The sequence below is a fragment of the Bombina bombina genome, chromosome 2 (assembly GCF_027579735.1).
Source record: "Bombina bombina isolate aBomBom1 chromosome 2, aBomBom1.pri, whole genome shotgun sequence".
NCBI classification, from domain to species: Eukaryota; Metazoa; Chordata; class Amphibia; order Anura; family Bombinatoridae; genus Bombina; species Bombina bombina.
This window is the reverse complement of record NC_069500.1, coordinates 1,329,398,647-1,329,420,589: the sequence shown is the minus strand read 5'-3', so window position 1 is coordinate 1,329,420,589 and position 21,943 is coordinate 1,329,398,647. Positions and strand designations below refer to the sequence as shown.

Below are 21,943 nucleotides of genomic sequence, written 5' to 3'. Positions count from 1 at the left end.
AAGGGAAGTGACTGCTAGATCTTGTTCCTTTAAAAACGGTTCCATTGCTCAGGTCTTGTTATACACTGATTAATTACATCCTGTCTGTGTTTAATCACACAACAGACTGTATCATCATCAAACTAAGCTTAAAGGACCAGTCAACACATTAGATTTGCATAATCAACAAATGCAAGATAAGACAATGCAATAGCACTTAGTCTGAACTTTAAATGAGTAGATTTGTTTATAATAAATTTCAAAGTTCTGTATATTTCCACTCCCCTTGTACCATGTGATAGCAATCAGCCAATCACAAATGCATATACGTATAGTCTGAATTCTTGCACATGCTCAGTAGGATCTGGTGACTCAAAAATTGTAAATATAAAAGACTGTGCACATTTTTTTTTAATGGAAGTAAATTGGAAAGTTGTTTAAAATTACATGCTGTATCTGAATCATGAAAATTTAATTTAACCTGAGTGTCCCTTTAATTAACAAAAACGTTTTTTACTTGCCTTTTTCTGCAAACAGTTCTCTGCATTGAGTCTGCAGCTAAGGGAATTGGCTGCTAGATCTTGTTTCTTTGAAAGATGATCCATTGATCATGTCTGGCTTGCTTTTCTTTGCATGCGTTTGCTGCAACGCAAGCGGACAGCTCCACCTACTGGCTATTTTAATGTATGCATGTGCTAATGCTTTCAATAGCAGTCAATGCTTTTCAATAGCAGTCACATGACTGAAAAAAAGTGCGTTATTCTGAAACAGCGCAAATTGAACCGTCGTAAACAGAGGGCCACCTATATATATATATATATATATATATATATATATATATACACAAAAAAGGGCACTCAGGATTTGTGCATAAACCCAATTATTCTGTTGATATTTTCAATAAAAGAATAATTGTGTTTATGCACAAATCCTGAGAGTGCTAATGGAAACAGTATATATATATATATATATATATATATATATATATATATAAATATAAGGAGTCTACAATAAGCTCAGTCTCAAAAGTTTGACATCTATCCATTGGGTTCTTGTAAAGCGCGGCTGTTCACCCGTAAGGGTCTCAAGGCGCTGAGGGTGTCAGTTCAGTCGAAGAGCCAGGTATTGAGGTCATTTCTGAACTTAGTTAGGGTGGTAGCTTGTCTGAGAGTGGGAGGGTGTTCCAAGTCTTGGCTGCCAGGTGAGAGAAGGATCTGCCTCCCGCTGTGGTTTTCCTGATGCGGGGGATGACAGCGAGGGCTTGGTCAGCCGATCGAAGTTGTCTGGTAGGGGTGTAGAAGGTAACGCGGTGGTTCAAGTATTCGGGACCGATGTTGTGGAGGGCCTTGAATGCGTGGGTGAGAAGCTTGAAGGTTATTCTTTTGTTGATGGGGAGCCAGTGCAGGTCCCGCAGGTATTTGGTGATGTGGCATTGACGAGGGATGTCAAGGATTAGTCTGGCCGAGGAGTTCTGGATGCGCTGTAGTCTCTTTTGGAGCTTGATGGTGGTGCCGGCGTAGAGTGCGTTACCATAGTCCAGTCGGCTGCTGACGAGGGCGTGAGTGACAGTCTTCCTGGTCTCGGTTGGGATCCATTTGAAGATCTTTCGCAGCAGGTGAAGTTTGTGGAAGCATGCAGAAGAGACAGTGTTGATTTGCTGGTCCATGGAGAGCGATGAGTCCAGGACGCCGCCTAGATTTCGTGCATGGTCGGTGGGGGTTGGAGGGTGTCTGAGGGCTGTGGGCCACCATGAGTTATTCCAAGCGGATGTGGTGGGACCGAGGAGGACGACTTCGGTCTTGTCTGCGTTCAGCTTTAGGCAGTTGTAGTTCATCCACGTGGCGACTGCTGTCAGCCCTTCGTGAATGTTTCTCTTGGCGGTGGTGGGGTCACTGGTGAGTGAGATGATTAGCTGGGTGTCGTCGGCGTAAGAGACGATGTTGAGGTTGTGTCGTCGGGGCAATGACGGAGAGAGGGGCCATGTAGATGTTGAATAGGGTGGGGCTCAGTGAAGAGCCTTGGGGTACACTGCAGCTGATTTCTGTGGGCTTGGAGGTGAAGGGTAGGAGTCTAACTTTCTGGGTTCTGCCGGTGAGGAAGGAGGTGATCCATTCCAGGGCTTTGTCGCGCATCCTGTAATCGGTTGCGGAGGGTGAGGTGGGAGACCGTGTCGAATGCTGCTGAGAGGTCTAGGAGAATGAGGGCGGCCTCTGTGCTGTGGTTGCTCCGGAAACCGGATTGGGAGGGGTCCAGGGTGTGGTTAGCTTCGATGTAGTCAACGAGTTGCGCGTTGGACTTCTCAATGATTTTGGCCGCAAAGGGGAGCAAAGAGATTGGGCGATAGTTCTTCAGATCATTGGGGTCAGCCGTGGGTTTTTTCAGTAGGGGTTTTAATTCTGCGTGCTTCCAGTCATCCGGGAAGGTGCCGGTTTCGATGGAGCAGTTGATGGTGCTGCAGAGCTCGGGGGCTATGGTGTCACCCGCTTTGTTGAAAAAGTGATGCGGGCATGGGTCTGAGGGTGCTCCGGAGTGGATCAATCTCATGATTCTGATGGTGTCCTCTGTGGCGAGGGGGCTCCAGATGGTCAGTGGGGGGTAGGCGGTGGTGTATTTGGGTGAGGTATCGGTGGGAATTGGTGGGTAGGCGGTGGTGGGTGAGTTCTGGGGCGCGAAGCTGGCATAGATGTCGACGATCTTGCGGTGGAAGTACATTGCGAGGTTATCGCAGAGGTCCTGGGAGGGCGGGATGTCGGTGTCGCTGTTGGGATTTGAGAATTCCTTGATGACTGAATAGCTCCTTGCTGTTGTGGACGTTGGCAGTCTTCTTGGTGGTTTTGATGAGGTGGTGGTGGGTAGTGATGGCTTCTTTGTAGGCTGTTTAATTTGAGGGGGTCTTTCCAATCGCCTGCAGTGGCGTTTGGAGTCCTGGAGGGCAGGGGTGAACCAACTAGCCTTGTTGGTGGGTTGGCGGTTGGACGGTTTCTTGAGAGGGGCGAGGGTGTTGGCGCAGTCTGTGAGCCAGTGGTGGAGGTTGCGGGCGGAGGAGTTGGCATCTGTGGAGGTAGCTGGGGGGCACTTGTTCAGGGTGGAGTGCAGTTGGTCTTCGGTGATGTTGTTCTAGTTTCTGCGGGGTGGGTGGTGCTGCCGGAGGTGTGCGGTGGGTTTGTTGAAGGAAAAATGTATGCAATAGTAGTCGGTCCAATGGAGTTCGGTGATGTGGTTGACTGAGATGTGGTTGCCTGCAGAGAAGATAGGGTCGAGTGTGTGTCCGGCTAAGTGGGTTGGGGAGTTGATGAGTTGCTTTAGTCCGATGGTTCCATGGTTTTCTAAGAGGTTGGCAGTGTTGTGGTCATTGGGGTTGTCTAGGTGGAAGTCACCGAGGAGGATGTAGTCTGTTGAGGAGAGGGCATGGGGTGCGATGAGGTCGGTGATGGAGTCACAGAAGCCAGGACGAGGTCCGGGAGGTCTGTAGATGAGGGTGCCACGGAGGGTAGTGTTGGGACTGACCTGGATCTTGAAGTGTAGGTGTTCCAAGCCTGGTGAGTGGTAGCCGGAGCTGGTTGTGACGTGGAGGGAGTGTTTGTGGACGATGGCGATGCCTCCCCCGGTCGGTTGCTGTGGTCCTTGTGGGAGATCTTGTATCCATCGGTGATGGCGATGTCTGGCGTTGATGTGGGGTTCAACGAGGTTTCAGTAAGGAAGGCAACATCTGGGGAGGTGGAGTTGAGCAGGGGAGGTGGAGTTGAGCAGGTTCCAGCTTTCGACGGCATGCTTGCGGACGGAGCGGGTGTTGAGGAGGATGCAGTTGAGGTGGTTGCGGTTGTTTTTGCGTGAGGTGACTGTCAGGTTAGTGGTTCGGAGGGAGGAGAAGGCGCAGTTGCGGCAGGTGAAGGGTCCTATGGTGTTCGTCGGGGATGCATGGTGGCAGGCAGATGGATCTACCGGTGTTGAGATGGAGGAGGGTGCTGGCGTCGTAGTGGCGGTGGTTGTGGGAGCCAGGGTTAGTGGCGCCGGACGTGGTCCAGACGCGGACGGGCTTGCCTTTAGCGCGCCAGCTACGCAGTTGCACAGCAACTTCCATTAACCCCTTAAGGACCAGCGACGTACCCTGTATGTCGCTGGCCTTTTTTTGGGACTTGATTGTTTTATAGTGTGGTCTTGCCACCAGCGTTGAGACTGCTCTATTCCACAAAGCCTGCTGGAGGGAGTGCATTAATAGCGTGTTCTTGCTAGACTTGTGCTATTATGTCCTGAAAAAAAACCTTAACCAGTGACATACAGGGTACATTGTGGTCATTAAGGGGTTAAATAGGTGCTGGGAGGGCTGGGAGGTGGGAGGCAGGGCATTGGCTGTAGGGAGAAAGTTGACAAAGGGAGTTACTTGCGCTGTGCTGGTAAGCGGGGGGAGGGCAGTGGCTGTGGCATGGGAGAGACAAGCAGAAAGGAGAGCAGGCTAGAAGAGGCTGCAGTCTCAGAGTAAGGCAGCAGCAACTTCCATTAAATAGGTGCTGGGAGGTGGGAGGGCTGGGAGGCAGGGCAGTGGCTGTAGGGAGAAAGTTAACAAAGGGAGTTACCTGTGCTGTTAGGCGGGGCAGTGGCTGTGGCATGGGAGAGACAAGCAGAAAGGAGAGCAGGCTAGAAAAGGCTGCAGTCTCAGAGAAAGGCAGCATCTTCTAGCCTTGCGACACTACTTCTCAGTGCCAAAATATTGTGCAAATAAGATGGAAAAAAGTACCTTTGTGTCTTTATACGGGGGGTCTGTGCGGTGTTTGTTACCGTATTGTCCTCTGGTAGTAGCTGCAGTGCTAACCGGAGTTCCTGCGTCCAGATTCCTCCCCGAATGACGTCAATGATACACGGAAGGTGAGTGGGTAGCGAGATCTTCTCGCGGTTGTGCCGTATTGCTCACTGTATCCTCCGCTGGATGTGGCTGTGTAACTGGCCCGATTTCCAAATCCTGGTTGCTCGTCAGGACGACATCAGTAAGACACAACAGGTGAGCAAGAGGCGAGATCGGGATCGTCTCGCAGCTGGAGAGTCCAAGGGAAGCACTCTGCGGGAAACAGAGCTGGGTGTTTGTATATGAGTTCCAATCCTCAGGGCAGCTCGGCCATTTACAAAATGAAGGAAAACAACGAGGATACTCTGGAACTTGTAACCAAAGTGGTTTATTCAAACAGACAGGTGAAACACTAAACAGTGTACAAGGTAGGCAGGATCTGACGCGTTTCGCGCATGCTCAAATGCACTTCATCAGAGATCTAACGGTGTTCGCCAGGTGAGTGGTTAAATACAACATAACAGCCAATAGGAGTGCTAGTTAACAAGTGAAATTGAAGTAGTTACTGTGTGCTATTAATCGCAATCATTGAAGTGCTAAAAGTGACATGGATACATAAAAAACATTCGATATTACAACTAATACGTATCACTAGTTGGGCCTAGATAAATATCTTGGGTTCAAAAAAATAAAGGGAACACTAAAATAACACATCCTAGATCTGAATGAATTAAATATTCTAATTAAATACTTTGTTCTTTACATAGTTGAAGGTGCTGACAACAAAATCACACAAAAATTAAAAAATGGAAATCAAATTTTTTAACCCATGGAGGTCTGGATTTGGAGTCACACTCAAAATTAAAGTGGAAAAACACACTACAGGCGGATCCAACTTTGATGTAATGTCCTTAAAACAAGTCAAAATGAGGCTCAGTAGTGTGTGTGGCCTCCACGTGCCTGTATGACCTCCCTACAACGCCTGTGCATGCTCCTGATGAGGTGGCGGATGGTCTCCTGAGGGATCTCCTCCCAGACCTGGACTAAAGCATCCACTAACTCCTGGACAGTCTGTGGTGCAACGTGAAGTTGGTGGATGGAGCGAGACATAATGTCCCAGATGTGCTCAATTGGATTCAGGTCTGGGGAACGGGTGGGCCAGTCCATAGCATCAATGCCTTCGTCTTGCAGGAACTGCTGACACACTCCAGCCACATGAGGTCTAGCATTGTCTTGCATTAGGAGGAACCCAGGGCCAACTGCACCAGCATATGGTCTCACAAGGGGTCTGAGGATCTCATCTCGATACCTAATGGCAGTCAGGCTACCTCTGGAGAGCACATGGAGGGCTGTTCGGCCCCTCAAAGAAATACCACCCCACACCATTACTGACCTACTGCCAAACCGGCCATGCTGGAGGATGTTGCAGGCAGCAGAACGTTTTCCACGGCATCTCCAGACTGTCACGTCTGTCAAATGTGCTCAGTGTGCACCTGCTTTCATCTGTGAAGAGCACAGGGCGCCAGTGACGAATTTGCCAATCTTGGTGTTCTCTGGCAAATGCCAAACGTCTTGCACGGTGTTGGGCTGTAAGCACAACCCCCACCTGTGGACGTCGGGCCCTCATACCCCCCTCATGGAGTCTGTTTCTGACTGTTTAAGCAGACACATGCACATTTGTGGCCTGCTTGAGGTCATTTTGCAGGCCTCTGGCAGTGCTCCTTCTGTTCCTCCTTGCACAAAGGCGGAGGTAGCGGTCCTGCTGCTGGGTTGTTGCCCTCCTATGGCCTCCTCCACGTCTCCTGATGTACTGGCCTGTCTCCTGGTAGCGCCTCCATGCTCTGGACACTACGCTGACAGACACAGCAATCCTTCTTGCCACAGCTCGTATTGATGTGCCATCCTGGATGAGCTGCACTACCTGAGCCACTTGTGTGGGTTGTAGACTCCGTCTCATGCTACCACTAGAGTGAAAGCACAGCCAGCATTCATAAGTGACCAAAACATCAGCCAGAAAGCATAGGAACTGAGAAGTGGTCTGTGGTCACCACCTGCAGAACTACTCCTTTATTGGGGGTGTCTTGCTAATTGCCTATAATTTCCACCTGTTGTCTATCCCATTTGCACAACAGCATGTGACATTGATTGTCACTCAGTGTTGCTTCCTAAGTGGACAGTTTGATTTCACAGAAGTGTGATTGACTTGGAGTTACATTGTGTTGTTTAAGTGTTCCCTTTATTTTTTTGAGCAGTATATATATATATATATATATATATATATATATATATATATATATATATATATATATATATATATATATATATATATATATATATATATATATACACATACTCATACGACTCAACATTTCCACTAGCCATTGGCGAGTGAAAATTTTACAGTGGCGAGTAAAAGTTAGTGAGTGGATGTCTACAAATATTATCTAAAGGGATATTATAGATCCATGAAAGGGCAAGGATATGTTAGGATATTATAGATCCATGAAAGGGCAAGGATATGTTATTCCTATAAGGACTCCATAAGTGCTACTTCTGAGAGAGTAAACAGGGGAAGAGAGATATTGCAGAGTAAAAGTGAAAGTGGTGGAAAAAAAGTGAAGAGATTTAAAAGAGAAGATAGAGAGTGTAAAGAGAAGATATGGCCTGAGAGAGAAAGGGAGAGGGTAAAAAGAGGGATTAAAGAGAGGAGGCAGTGGAGAAAGATAGATGAGAGATGATAATAATAAAACAATGTTCCCAGGTCTACTATGAACTCACATTATTGTCAACACTCTCTGCTTTCTCTCAGTTCCCCAGAACTCTAGTTGATGTTGCTAACTGATATGCACTTATTTTTGTTAATTTATTACTGTATGTAGCATTATTTAATTTATGGAATAAAACAAAACAATATAAAAAAATGACTGCATAATAAGGTGTTTCACATGGACTAAAGATATGCAAAGAGGTGGGGGGTTAGTGGGTGTGGTGTAGGCAGGGTAGTGGGTAGAATCAAAGTGGCGAGTAACATTTTTGGATGGCTAGTAGCTTAGGGCTTGACATTTTTAGGTGTGCGTGTGTGTGTGTGTGTGTATTTATATATTTATATATATATATATATATATATATACATATATATAGATATATATATATATATATATATATATATATATATATATATATATATATATATATATACATACACACACACTGTGTGCAGAATTATTAGGCAAATGAGTATTTTGACCACATCATCCTCTTTATGCATGTTGTCTTACTCCAAGCTGTATAGGCTCGAAAGCCTACTACCAATTAAGCATATTAGGTGATGTGCATCTCTGTAATGAGAAGGGGTGTGGTCTAATGACATCAACACCCTATATCAGGTGTGCATAATTATTAGGCAACTTCCTTTCCTTTGGCAAAATGGGTCAAAAGAAGGACTTGACAGGCTCAGAAAAGTCAAAAATAGTGAGATATCTTGCAGAGGGATGCAGCACTCTTCAAATTGCAAAGCTTCTGAAGCGTGATCATCGAACAATCAAGCGTTTCATTCAAAATAGTCAACAGGGTCGCAAGAAGCGTGTGGAAAAACCAAGGCGCAAAATAACTGCCCATGAACTGAGAAAAGTCAAGCGTGCAGCTGCTAAGATGCCACTTGCCACCAGTTTGGCCATATTTCAGAGCTGCAACATCACTGGAGTGCCAAAAAGCACAAGGTGTGCAATACTCAGAGACATGGCCAAGGTAAGAAAGGCTGAAAGACGACCACCACTGAACAAGACACAAGCTGAAACGTCAAGACTGGGCCAAGAAATATCTCAAGACTGATTTTTCTAAGGTTTTATGGACTGATGAAATGAGAGTGAGTCTTGATGGGCCAGATGGATGGGCCCGTGGCTGGATTGGTAAAGGGCAGAGAGCTCCAGTCCGACTCAGACGCCAGCAAGGTGGAGGTGGAGTACTGGTTTGGGCTGGTATCATCAAAGATGAGCTGGTGGGGCCATTTCGGGTTGAGGATGGAGTCAAGCTCAACTCCCAGTCCTACTGCCAGTTTCTGGAAGACACCTTCTTCAAGCAGTGGTACAGGAAGAAGTCTGCATCCTTCAAGAAAAACATGATTTTCATGCAGGACAATGCTCCATCACACGTGTCCAAGTACTCCACAGCGTGGCTGGCAAGAAAGGGTATAAAAGAAGAAAATCTAATGACATGGCCTCCTTGTTCACCTGATCTGAACCCCATTGAGAACCTGTGGTCCATCATCAAATGTGAGATTTACAAGGAGGGAAAACAGTACACCTCTCTGAACAGTGTCTGGGAGGCTGTGGTTGCTGCTGCACGCAATGTTGATGGTGAACAGATCAAAACACTGACAGAATCCATGGATGGCAGGCTTTTGAGTGTCCTTGCAAAGAAAGGTGGCTATATTGGTCACTGATTTGTTTTTGTTTTGTTTTTGAATGTCAGAAATGTATATTTGTGAATGTTGAGATGTTATATTGGTTTCACTGGTAAAAATAAATAATTGAAATGGGTATATATTTGTTTTTTGTTAAGTTGCCTAATAATTATGCACAGTAATAGTCACCTGCACACACAGATATCCCCCTAAAATAGCTATAACTAAAAACAAACTAAAAACTACTTCCAAAACTATTCAGCTTTGATATTAATTAGTTTTTTGGGTTCATTGAGAACATGGTTGTTATTCAATAATAAAATTAATCCTCAAAAATACAACTTGCCTAATAATTCTGCACTCCCTGTGTATATGTATGTATATTTATTTATTTCTGCTTAAATGGAGTGATAGCAATAATGCTAAAAAATCTCTAGTATTTTGGGCAAGTTTTTGTCTTAAAGGACCAGTAGTGAAGGGGTTAAAATTGCATGGTCAATCTAAATCATAAGTTTATTTTTGACTATCCCTTTAATTATTGTTATAAAAAAAGCACTTAGCAGTTGGCAAAATCACTGTAATATCTATTAATCATTTTACTTTTTTTAAAAACTTCATTTGTGCAGGGTCCAATTCTTCCAGTCACAGTCCCACAATAGGACTGTGTTCTCTACAAGAAGGCATATATAGCTTGATGTCATAAATCTTCTAGAACAATGAGAGCTGGTTTATTGTTCAGTGAATGCTAGAGAAACAGGAGGCCCGTTTCTTGCCAATGCTCAGAAGAAGATGACTGCAACTTAAGTTCTCTGCTCCCTTATGTAACTATAGGCAGTGGCTACACTGAGAATTTCTAAGTGATCTTTTTACAAGAAAACAACAAGTTGTTTGCTGTTTTATTTAACACAATCTTTTTTTTTTAATTATATTTACTTTGATTTAACTTTTTTTAAATAAAGGAGCACTTTTTTATATCCCTTTAAAACTTTCAGATCACACATGCAGTTTTAAAAAAAACAAAACAAAAAAAACTTTTTAATTTACTTCTATCTTCAAATTTGTTTGGTATCCTTTGGTGCGGTCATAGGACCTCAGGAGCGTGCATTTGTTTAACAGTCTACAGCAGCAGTGTTTGCAACTTTGTAAACCATTTGCTACAAAAATTATTGAAAACACTACTCCTATAGACTGCTAAATATTTATGCAAGCATCTGGGGTTCTATGAGCCCACCTAGGATTATGTTTCAACTAAGTATACCAAGAGAACAACCTAATTTGGTAACTGATGCAATTTTGGAAGTTGTTTTTTTTTTTTTTTTTTTAAATGGCAAACACTTTTATTACCATGAAAGTTTAATTTTGACTTTACCGTCCCTTTAAAACCCATTCAGTATACCTGGAAGAAATGTGAGTATTTCATATATGTTTAAACAAACCTCAAGAAATGTAGACAGCTGAAGATCTGTTTAGACCCCTATTAGTGCCCCCATACCTGTAGGTTCTTTGTTTGGTGCTGCCATGTGAAGAAGACCCAGGAGGAAATTTATTAGCTCAGGTATGAATCTCTGTGACAGAGACACGTACTCCAGAAACAAGCAGCAAACACAGAGCCCAGCAGCAACGTCTTCTAATGAGGACACAGAACACTGTGGCAAAACAAAACAGCAACATTCAAGATGAAATGTAGAATTGTTGTTTATTAACTAGGGACATCAGTACATTTCAGTTCTGAAAATAAGCCTTTCTACAAACAACAAGTATTAGCAAAAACTCTCTCTGTTTACTATCCAGATGAGCACACAGCTGTAGATCACGTGCACACTCGGTCACTGATGGAACATTCAGAAGTCATAATAAACATGTCATGGTAACTGTTATCCCAAGAAGTAATTTTGCTTAATAAACATACATTGCTAAAATGCTTATAAACTGAAATGCATTACAATTCTATATGGACTACAGTGCCATTTTAAAGGGACAGTAAACACATTGTAATTACAAGATATTTCTGTTGTTTTGCTATAGAGTAACATATCAGCCACGTATTGTTTTAAAACAAATTAAACATCCTTTTTTTCTGCAGTTATTTTTCAAAAGTTACACTCCACCTACCATTTGCCTTATTTAGAAGAGCCAATCTTGGCTTTAGTCTGAAAACAACAAAGCTAGCCAAAAAGATTAGTAATTGTTCTGCGGTTGAAGAAACTCTTGGATCCCTGCATTATAAAGGAGTATATGTATTTAGCAAAATTACACAAAATGTCAAGAAGGTACCTCCATTATACAAACCAATTATGGTTCTTCTGTCTACATCTAAACTACTGGCAGTGCAAGATACACCCTTTATGAGGAATTTATTTAGATCAATGCACTCCATCTGAGTAACCTGGAAAAGCTGTTGAACAAGTGCAAAACTATGAATACAAAAAGTAGGTATACTCCGCACAAGATCATCTATTACAAGAATAAAAAAAAAGCTGTGATAAAATTAAAAGGGACGAAAAGTATTTGAACCACCAAACGTGTATATACATGCAGCAGCTAGTAAAAATAAAATTCAGTTTTAAAAGGCTTTAATATTATTGTTATAATTTTAGCACTAAGAACACCACCTACAAATCAGTGCCTGAATGTGTTGTACATAAAAAAAAAAAAGCACAAACTAACTTGAAAACATACTGCAGATTTCATTTCACATCCCTTTAAATAACCTCTTTTAGAGGCAACAAAGTCAACTTTGCCTTGTCTGTTTAGAACATATCCTACGCTTATATTTGAATATAAAACAATTTTATTAAATTATCTGCACAAGACAAAATAAAATATGAAAAGTTAGGAATTTACTTGAGCACTCTGTCAACTATATGGGCGATACATAAATAGTTGTGCACAGGGAAATGTCCAGGCAGCGAACGAAATGGCCGCAAAAGCTTGTAGCAAGGTCTAGGCTATCTGTCGCCTATCTTGAGACATACGCAGCATCCACACTTACTTTCTATTGCTAAAGGTACCCTGTGTTCCAGAGTATCAGACATCTAAATATAAGCTGCATTCATGACCTACGGGCTCTGTTCTGGACCGTCAAGATCTCAGCGGGCAGCTACTTCTATAGATCTTGACACCCTCCCCCGGTAAACCTGGTCGAGCAGGTTCACACCAACTGCTGCACCTTCTTTAACTTTACATGCCCTACTCAGGGACTTTGAATATAAGCTAGATGAGAGTTTCAAAGACTTGATAGCGACTACTAGAAGGGAGTCATGCCAGCCAACAAGGCCAAAGACAGACAATGTAGTAGTGACAGGAATACCGTAACCGACAGGAGATCTCTACTAACTGTGCCATTCTTACCTCTGACCGAAGTCAGTGTGATGGAGGAGGACAGTAATACGAGACTCACAGCTCTACTAAGACGACGCGCCTTTGACAGTTTGGTATTGGGGCAACAGAAGCAGGGGTCTTGCACGTAGCTTTACAGCCTCCACTACTACATCAGACGGCTTCTTTTCTGACCGGCCTCAGTTCCACTGAAAAGCCATGCGACTTACCTCTAATCCCTCGTTGGGGATGTGCAGTCAGCTACCTAATGTGAGGTCTGGGGTTCCAATATGCTGAGAGCCAAAATACACAAGATCTACATATTTTGGTTGCTTTCTCCCTATGATCAGGGCAACCAAAATCATAAGCACAACATTCCTGATCTGGTCTCACTGACTCAGCGCTCATTATAAATCACACAAAAAGGTCAGACGAAACCCAACTAGGATCAAATAAATACCAAGCTAAAAGGGGAATTGGATGACTCCCAAAACGGAGAACTTGGGCTGGTTGATTCTTATGCTACTTTCCCTACTTTTTGCCCCAAATATCTTGCAAACAATTTTTGCTTCCATGCGTTTTCTTCTTTTAAGGTTGATAAGAACTTCATGCTGAACTTTTGCATCTAAAAGTTATATCGACATTGTTCCGTTGACAGTAATATTTGTGGAGATCATGCATTATCACGTTTTGCTGTTATATACACCCAACCATTGCTATGGTAATAGTTAGAGTATTCTGCACGTTTAAAAGATATAAAATCTGCTTTCACACACAAACAGAAATCCTAAAAATTACTTTCTTGCTAAAACTTTAACAATGTCTACTCACTGGGTATATGCAATAATTAATATTAGTAACCACTCCCTCTTAGCTGACACCGGCACGGTCTACACCTATTATTGAATTGCGTTACTATTCATTGCAATCATATTGAAATTCTGACCATATTTAACAGTATGTATTACTGTTCTCTTTATTTTCTGTATCTTGCTGTGCTGGTGCGAGCTGGGCTGTCACCCGCCGAGGCAGTTAGGCACACTCAATATAGATATCTTTTCTGTTAAAATAGCAAGCTATTATTGTAGGATTACTATAATCAAGAGATTTTTTTTTAGCACACAAAAAGGATCACGGGAACTTCAGTTTGGTCATTAGCATATTCACCTTCCTAGGTGTCAGACCCCCTATAATATAATATTGGGATACGGGCGTTAATGACAGTTATATATAGATCATTTCAGCAATTATTACATATTTTAATGTTATGCTGTATGAGTCTTTGTACTGTCTTCAACTATATGCCACTAAGTTGTTGGATAAGGTTATTACTTGGATGTATATGTATTTATATCTGCCACAATGTTCCCTCCACAACTATAATCCTTAAGACTTTCTCAATGGGTCTCATTTTGAGCAGACACCCCTATGTTATAATAGTCACTCCAAACTAGGGAGCTCTAGTTCAGTTGTTAATCTGAAGGTTACTAGGGTTGTCTTACCTAACATACTTGAGCCCTGAGCGAGCTATCATACTTTATCAGTTTTTAAGGTGGGTCTCTGCATGTACTTTTATATTGTATGAAGGTCCTTCTACATATACATTGATCCCTTTTCAATTGTTCTTTATAAGCAGCTATTTGAATTCACTATCAAAAGTTCCCTTTTCAAAAAAAGTTCAAGTTTTCACTCTATAATATATTATACTATGTTATGATATCTCGCTATTAACGTGTACTCATTTTTGCTTTAATCACGAATATATCAGCTGATAAAACCCCTCTCCCTAGACCTATAAGCATAGATAGCTCCAAGAGTGACCTTATGAGGCCTAAGGGGGTTTTATATGAGCAAAATGAGGTTTCACTGGTATATGTACTGTGCACTAACTATTTATGTCACTTAGTATAACTGATTATATATAACAGACTACATTATGTCTAGCTTACAGCTCACTTCTGTCAGTTTGTAAATTCTTTTCACAGACGTGCATCTTGTGTCTGTATTCTCATTATAAATGTACATATAACCTATGCTGTCATCCTTGCTTAAAACCTCAATAAAAGATTTAAAAAATAAAATAAATAGGTGTGCACTTGTGAAGTGTGACCTTTTAAAGGAATACCATACTCAAAAATGTTTTACAGTACATATATATATATATATATACATATATATATATATATATATATATATATATATATATATATATATATATATAAGTTTATAAAATGCGAACAAATAATATTAAAATGTTTGCATGAAAAATAAACTCTCCAGATACCTGAAGTGTAGTCTAAGCTCCAAAATAGCAGCAACAATAATTAGAGAGAAGAGCACAAAATAAAAGTATTTTGGGAAATACGTTAATCAAGATTTGTAAACAACATTGTTCCAACCAACCATGATTTACGGATTTGAAATGCCTACTGATGTAAGTAGAACAAGCCATTTTTATAACTCACTGGTTACATAAGTGTTCCTCGTTATAATGCAAGGAATGGAAAAAAAATACACAAGACTAAAAAGCTCAACAGCAAGTCACATGATCAGCCAACTAAGAGTGATCTTAAGGAGGGAACACTTACCTTTGTTAGTAACTGGCTCATTATAATCATTGCTGGTGTGACCACGGGATGCCGAAAGTCTGACGTAGGAAATAATATTGCAGTAACTTTAAGATAAATAAGCTGCAAGGAAATGGTTACATTATTTAAATACACGGTCAAATGAAACAATATGTACATAAAGAAAAAAAAAAAAACAGAATTTATGCTTATCTGATAAATTACTTTCTCTTGTGGTGTATCCAGTCCACGGATTCATCCTTTACTTGTGGGATATTCTCCTTCCTAACAGGAAGTGGCAAAGAGAGCACACAGCAGAGCTGTCCATATAGCTCCCCCTTAGCTCCACCCCCCAGTCATTCGACCGGAGGTTAGGAAGAAAAAGGAGAAACCATAGGGTGCAGTGGTGACTGTAGTTTAAACAAAAAAATCTACCTGACTTAATAGCCAGGGCGGGCCGTGGACTGGATACACCACAAGAGAAAGTAATTTATCAGGTAAGCATAAATTCTGTTTTCTCTTGTAAGGTGTATCCAGTCCACGGATTCATCCTTTACTTGTGGGATACCAATACCAAAGCTTTAGGACACGGATGAAGGGAGGGAACAAGACAGGTACCTTAAACGGAAGGCACAACTGCTTGTAAAACCTCTCTCCCAAAAATAGCCTCTGAAGAAGCAAAAGTATAGAATTTGGAAAATTTGGAAAAAGTATGCAGCGAAGACCAAGTCGCTGCCTTACAAATCTGTTCAACAGAAGCCTCATTTTTAAAAGCCCACGTGGAAGCCACTGCTCTGGTAGAATGAGCAGTAATTGTTTCAGGAGGCTGCTGGCCAGCAGTCTCATAGGCCAGACGGATGATGCTTTTCAGCGAAAAGGAAAGAGAGGTAGCAGTCGCCTTCTGACCTCTCCTCTTACCAGAATAGATGACAAACAATGAAGTTGTTTGTCTGAAATCCTTAGTTGCTTGTAAATAGAACTTTAAAGCACGAACCACATCAAGATTGTGTAACAGACGTTCCTTCTTTGAAGAAGGATTAGGACACAGAAGGAACAACAATTTCCTGATTAATATTCTTATTAGACACAACCTTAGGAAGAAAACCGGGTTTGGTACGCAAAACTACCTTATCTGCGTGGAACACCAAATAAGGTGAGTCACACTGCAAAGCAGATAACTCTGAAACTCTTTAAGCAGAAGAGATAGCTACCAGAAACAAAACTTTCCAAGATAAAGTTTAATATCTATGGAATGTAAAGGTTCAAACGGAACCCCTTGCAGAACTGAAAGAACTAAATTCAGACTCCATGGCGGAGCCACAGGTCTATAAACAGGCTTGATTCTGACTAAAGCCTGACTAAATGCTTGAACGTCTGGTACCTCTGCCAGATGTTTGTGTAAAAGAATAGACAAAGCAGATATCTGTCCTTTTAAGGAACTAGCTGATAATCCTTTCTCCAATCCTTCTTGGAGAAAGGACAATATCCTGGGAATCCTAATCTTACTCCATGAGTAACCCTTGGATTCGCACCAACAAAGATATTTTCGCCAAATCTTATGGTAGATTTTCCTGGTGACAGGATTTCTAGCCTGAATCAGGGTATCGATAACCGACTCAGAGAAACCATGCTTAGATAGAATTAGGCGTTCAATCTCCAAGCAGTCAGGCGCAGAGAAATTAGATTTGGATGTTTGAAAGGACCTTGAAGTAGAAGGTCCTGCCTCATTGGCAGAGTCCATGGTGGAACGGATGACATGTCCACTAGGTCTGCATACCAAGTCCTGCGTGGCCACGCAGGCGCTATTAGAATCACCGACGCCCTCTCCTGCTTGATTCTGGCAACCAGACGAGGAAGGAGAGGAAACGGTGGAAACACATAGGCCAGATTGAAGGACCAAGGCGCTGCTAGAGCATCTATCAACACCGCCTGGGGATCCCGGGACCTGGACCCGTAAAGAGGAAGTTTGGCATTCTGACGGGATGCCATCAGATCCAATTCTGGAGTGCCCCATAGCTGAGTCAGCTGGGCAAATACCTCCGGGTGGAGTTCCCACTCCCCCGGATGAAAAGTCTGACGACTTAGAAAATCCGCTTCCCAGTTGTCTACTCCTGGGATGTGAATTGCTGAGAGGTGGCAAGAGTGATCCTCCGTCCACCTGATTATTTTGGTTACTTCCATCATTGCTAGGGAACTCCTTGTACCCCCTTGATGGTTGATGTAAGCTACAGTCGTGATGTTGTCCGACTGAAATCTGATGAATTTGGCTGCAGCTAGCTGAGGCCATGCCTGAAGAGCGTTGAATATTGCCCTCAGTTCCAGAATGTTTATCGGGAGAAGAGCTTCTTCCCAAGACCATAAGCCCTGAGCTTTCAGGGAGTCCCAGACTGCACCCCAGCCCAACAGACTGGCGTCGGTCGTTACGATGATCCACTCTGGTCTGCGGAAACACATTCCCTGAGCCAGGTGATCCTGAGACAACCACCAGAGAAGAGAATCTCTGGTCCCCTGGTCCAACTGTATTTGAGGAGACAAATCTGCATAATCCCCATTCCACTGTTTGAGCATGCATAGTTGCAGTGGTCTGAGGTGTATCCGTGCAAAAGGGACTATGTCCATTGCCGCTACCATTAATCCGATTGTCTCCATGCACTGAGCTACAGATAGCCGAGGAATGGAATGAAGAGCTCGGCAAGTAGTTAAAAGTTTTAACTTTCTGACCTCCGTCAGAAATATTTTCATTTCTACCGAGTCTATTAGTGTTCCTAGGAAGGGAACTCTTGTGAGGGGGGAGAGAGAACTCTTTGATGTTCACCTTCCACCCGTGAGACCTCAGAAAGGCCACTACAATTTCCGTGTGAGACTTGGCTCTTTGGAAAGTCGACGCCTGAATTAAGATGTCGTCTAGATAAGGCGCCATTGCTATGCCCCGCGGCCTTAGCACCACCAGGAGGGACCCTAGCACCTTTGTGAAAATTCTGGGAGCAGTGGCCAACCCGAAAGGGAGAGCCACAAACTGATAATGTTTGTCCAGAAAAGCGAACCTGAGAAACTGGTGATGATCTTTGTGGATAGGAATGTGTACATACGCATCCTTTAGATCCACGGTAGTCATATATTGACCCTCCTGGATCATTGGTAAGATTGTCCGAATGGTCTCCATCTTGAATGATGGGACTCTGAGGAATTTGTTAAGAATTTTTAGATCCAGGATTGGTCTGAAAGTTCCTTCTTTTTTGGGAACCACAAACAGGTTTGAGTAAAACCCCAGCCCTTGTTCCGCAATTGGAACTGGGTGGATCAATCCCATTGTATGTAGGTCTTCTACACAGCGTAAGAACGCCTCTTTCTTTGTCGTGTCTGTAGACAGACAAGAAATATGGAACCTTCCCCTTGGAGGGGAGTCCTTGAATTCTAGAAGATATCCCTGGGATACAAACTCTAAGGCCCAGGGATTGTGTACGTCTCTTACCCAGGCCTGAGCGAAGAGAGAGTCTGCCCCCTACTAGATCCGGTCCCGGATCGGGGGCTACCCCTTCATGCTGTCTTGGGGGCAGCTGCAGGCTTCTTGGCCTGTTTACCCTTGTTCCAGCCCTGGTAAGGTTTCCAGACTGCCCTGGGTTGTGAAGTGTTACCCTCTTGCTTCGCAGCAGGGGAGGATGAAGCGAGACCGCTCCTGAATTTCGAAAGGAACGAAAATTATTTTTTTTGTTCTTTGTCTTAAAGGATTTGTCCTGAGGGAGAGCATGGCCTTTTCCCCCAGTGATTTCTGAGATAATCTCTTTCAAATCAGGCCCAAAAGGGGTCTTTCCTTTGAAAGGGATGTTCAGCAGTTTGGATTTTGAAGACACATCGGCCGACCAAGACTTGAGCCATAGCGCCCTGCGCGCCAGAATGGCAAAACCTGAATTCTTTGCCGCTAACTTAGCTAGTTGGAAAGCGGCATCTGTGATAAAAGAATTAGCCAGCTTAAGAGCCTTAATTCTGTCCATAATATCCTCATATGAGGTCTCCGTCTGGAGCGCATCTTCCAGCGCCTCGAACCAGAAAGCAGCTGCAGTAGTTACAGGAACAATGCACGCTATAGGTTGGAGAAGAAAACCTTGATGAACAAAAAATTTCTTAAGTAAACCCTCTAATTTTTTATCCATAGGGTCTTTAAAAGCACAACTGTCCTCAATTGGTATGGTTGTGCGTTTAGCAAGTGAAGAAACAGCCCCCTCCACCTTAGGGACCGTCTGCCACGAGTCCCGCGTGGTGTCAGATATGGGGAACATTTTCTTAAAAACAGGAGGGGGAACAAACTGAATACCTGGTTTATCCCACGCCCTAGTTACTATATCCGCAATCCACTTAGGGACCGGGAACACATCAGTGTAAACAGGAAATTCTAGGTACTTGTCCATTTTACACAATTTCTCTGGGACCACCAAAGGGTCACAGTAATCCCTGAGTAATAAGCGGAGGTGTTCTAGTTTAAATTTAAGGCCAACGTATATGAGTCTGTCTGAGGAGCAACCTTTCCCGAATCGGAAACTTCTCCCTCAGACAGCACATCCCTCGCCCCCATTTCAGAGCGTTGTGAGTGTATATCGGATACGGCTACTAAAGCGTCAGAATGCTCATAATCTGTTCTTAAAACAGAGCTATCACGCTTGGCAGGTAACACGGGAAGCTTAGATAAAAATACTGAGAGGGTATTATCCATAGCTGCTGCCAAATCTTGTAAGGTAAAAGAGTTAGACGTGCTAGAGGTGCTAGGCGTCGCTTGAGCGGGCGTAACTGGTTGTGACACTTGGGGAGAGGTCAACGGGCTAACCTCATTACCTTCTGTCTGAGAATCATCTTGGACCACATTTTTAAATGCAACAATATGGTCTTTAAAATGTATAGACATATCAGTACACGTGGGACACATTTTGAGAGGGGGTTCCACCATGTCTTCTAAACACATTGAACAAGGATTTTCCTTGGTGTCAGACATGTTTAACAGACTAATAGTAAGACAAACAGGCTTAGAAAACACATTAATCAAGCAAAAACACACTTTGCAAAAAAACGTTACTGTGCCTTTAAGAAATAAAAAAGGCACACAATTTTCCAAAACAGTGAAAAATGCACCAAACTTTCTGAAATTTTCACAGTATGTACCTAAAGCATTGGTAAGATTGCACAGCTAGCAAAAAAAATAATCGATTAACCCCTTAATGCCCAAACAAATTTAGCACCTTGCCACAGCTCTGCTGTGGCCCTACCTTCCCTTAGGAGTTGGATTTATGGGGAAAAAGTTTCTTATGGGTCCTCAAATTGTAGCAGGAGCCACCATGTGAACACAGTCTGAAGATCTAGTGCAAGCAAGCAATAGACCAGGCAGGACTCAAGGCGCTAATAATTCAAAAATCAGCTTTATTTAGGAAACTTTAAAATCTTAGGTTAGCAGAGCATGACAGCTCCCAGACAAAAGTGTCTTACGCGTTTCGGCTATACAAGCCTTACTCATAGACATACTCATGACCCGGAACAGCCAGCTTAAATAGCCAGTGTCCAGGGTCATGAGCTAAAGGCAGCTGTCAGTATTCAAAGGTAATGACAATAAAGCAGGAAATGGACATTGTCGGCTTATTAAGGAATTCAGTGCTATCATTAGTATAGACAGTTTTTTCAGCTGAGCATAAAGACATGGAAAGGTTTGTGATAATTTATGATGGGCATAAAACAGTACGGTAAAATAACATTGCCAAAAAAGTATTGCCAATAATATTCACTAACCTGTAATGTTACATATATATTGAGGCAATTTGGCAGTAGCCATGTGCATACAGATCATAGGTGTCCTAAATAGAACTATCTGTGCTGCAGTAAATAGCCAAAAGAGGTTTACATTCAGGCCAGAGCTGGAATTAAAAATATCCAAAAATTAAACAAAAAACATAATCAGAGCATTATTATACAAAAGACTATAACGTCAGTAAAAACATATCTTTCGTATTAATAATGAAATATCACCAGTACTGCACTTTAAAATAACTAGTATGTGTATGTACACAATCTACCATGGGTGCTTATTGGTAATGGAATACAGTAAACATATGTATAGTATCTGGTATGTCTGATGCGTATATGATGTCCTAATCTCTTAACCTGTCAAATGTATGGGGGGACAGCTGTGTACCCTAAGCTGTTATTTCTCTCGCTGCCAAAAGTTAAAGGGACAGTCAACACCAGAATTTTTGTTGTTTAAAAAGATAGATAATCCCTTTATTACCCATTCCCCAGTTTTGCATAACCAACACTGTTATATTAATATACTTTTTACTGCTGTGACTATCTTGTATCTAAGCATCTCCTGACCGCCAATAATCACATGACTTTTAGTTATTATCTATTGACTTGCATTTTAGCCAATTAGTGCAGTGTCTGCCACAACCCACAGGCGTGATCACAATGCTATCTATAGGGTTTACCTGAACTACTCTCCCCTGTTGTGAAAAGCAAATACAAAAGCATGTGATTAGAGGCGGCCTTCAAGTGCTTAGAAATCATATGAGCCTTCCTAGGTTTGCTCTCAACTAGAATACCAAGAGAACAAAGCAAAATTGTTGATAAAAGTAAATTGGAAAGTTGTTTAAAATTACATGCCCTATTTGAAAAATAAAAGTTTTTTGGCCTTGACTGTCCCTTTAATGATGTCACCATCTATGTTAAAACCATGTGGCCTTCTGGTTTTCAGCTGGAATATCCAGAAGGCCTCACGGTACAGAAGTCTACTAGTGACATCTCCTCCTCTCTCAGGAGTCCTCACTTGTTCAATGATTTGCCAAGAAAAACTGTTTACATTTTTTCCATGAACATTAATAAAATGTCTCGCCAAATCAGACACCTCTGCACCATTGTCTA

The 21,943-nt window shown here is 42.6% G+C and overlaps 1 protein-coding gene across 1 annotated transcript in view; it reads right to left on the bottom strand.

Annotated features, from left to right (window-relative positions):
- Window positions 1-21,943, bottom strand: part of NOP14 (NOP14 nucleolar protein) — a 97,736-nt gene that overhangs the window by 45,042 nt on the left and 30,751 nt on the right. The window contains exons 12-13 of the mRNA XM_053704196.1: window positions 15,068-15,169; window positions 10,654-10,807 (exon numbers count right to left, since the gene is read on the bottom strand). Of these exons, the coding sequence (XP_053560171.1) occupies window positions 10,654-10,807; window positions 15,068-15,169 (256 nt within the window). The remainder of the gene's footprint in view (window positions 1-10,653; window positions 10,808-15,067; window positions 15,170-21,943) is intronic.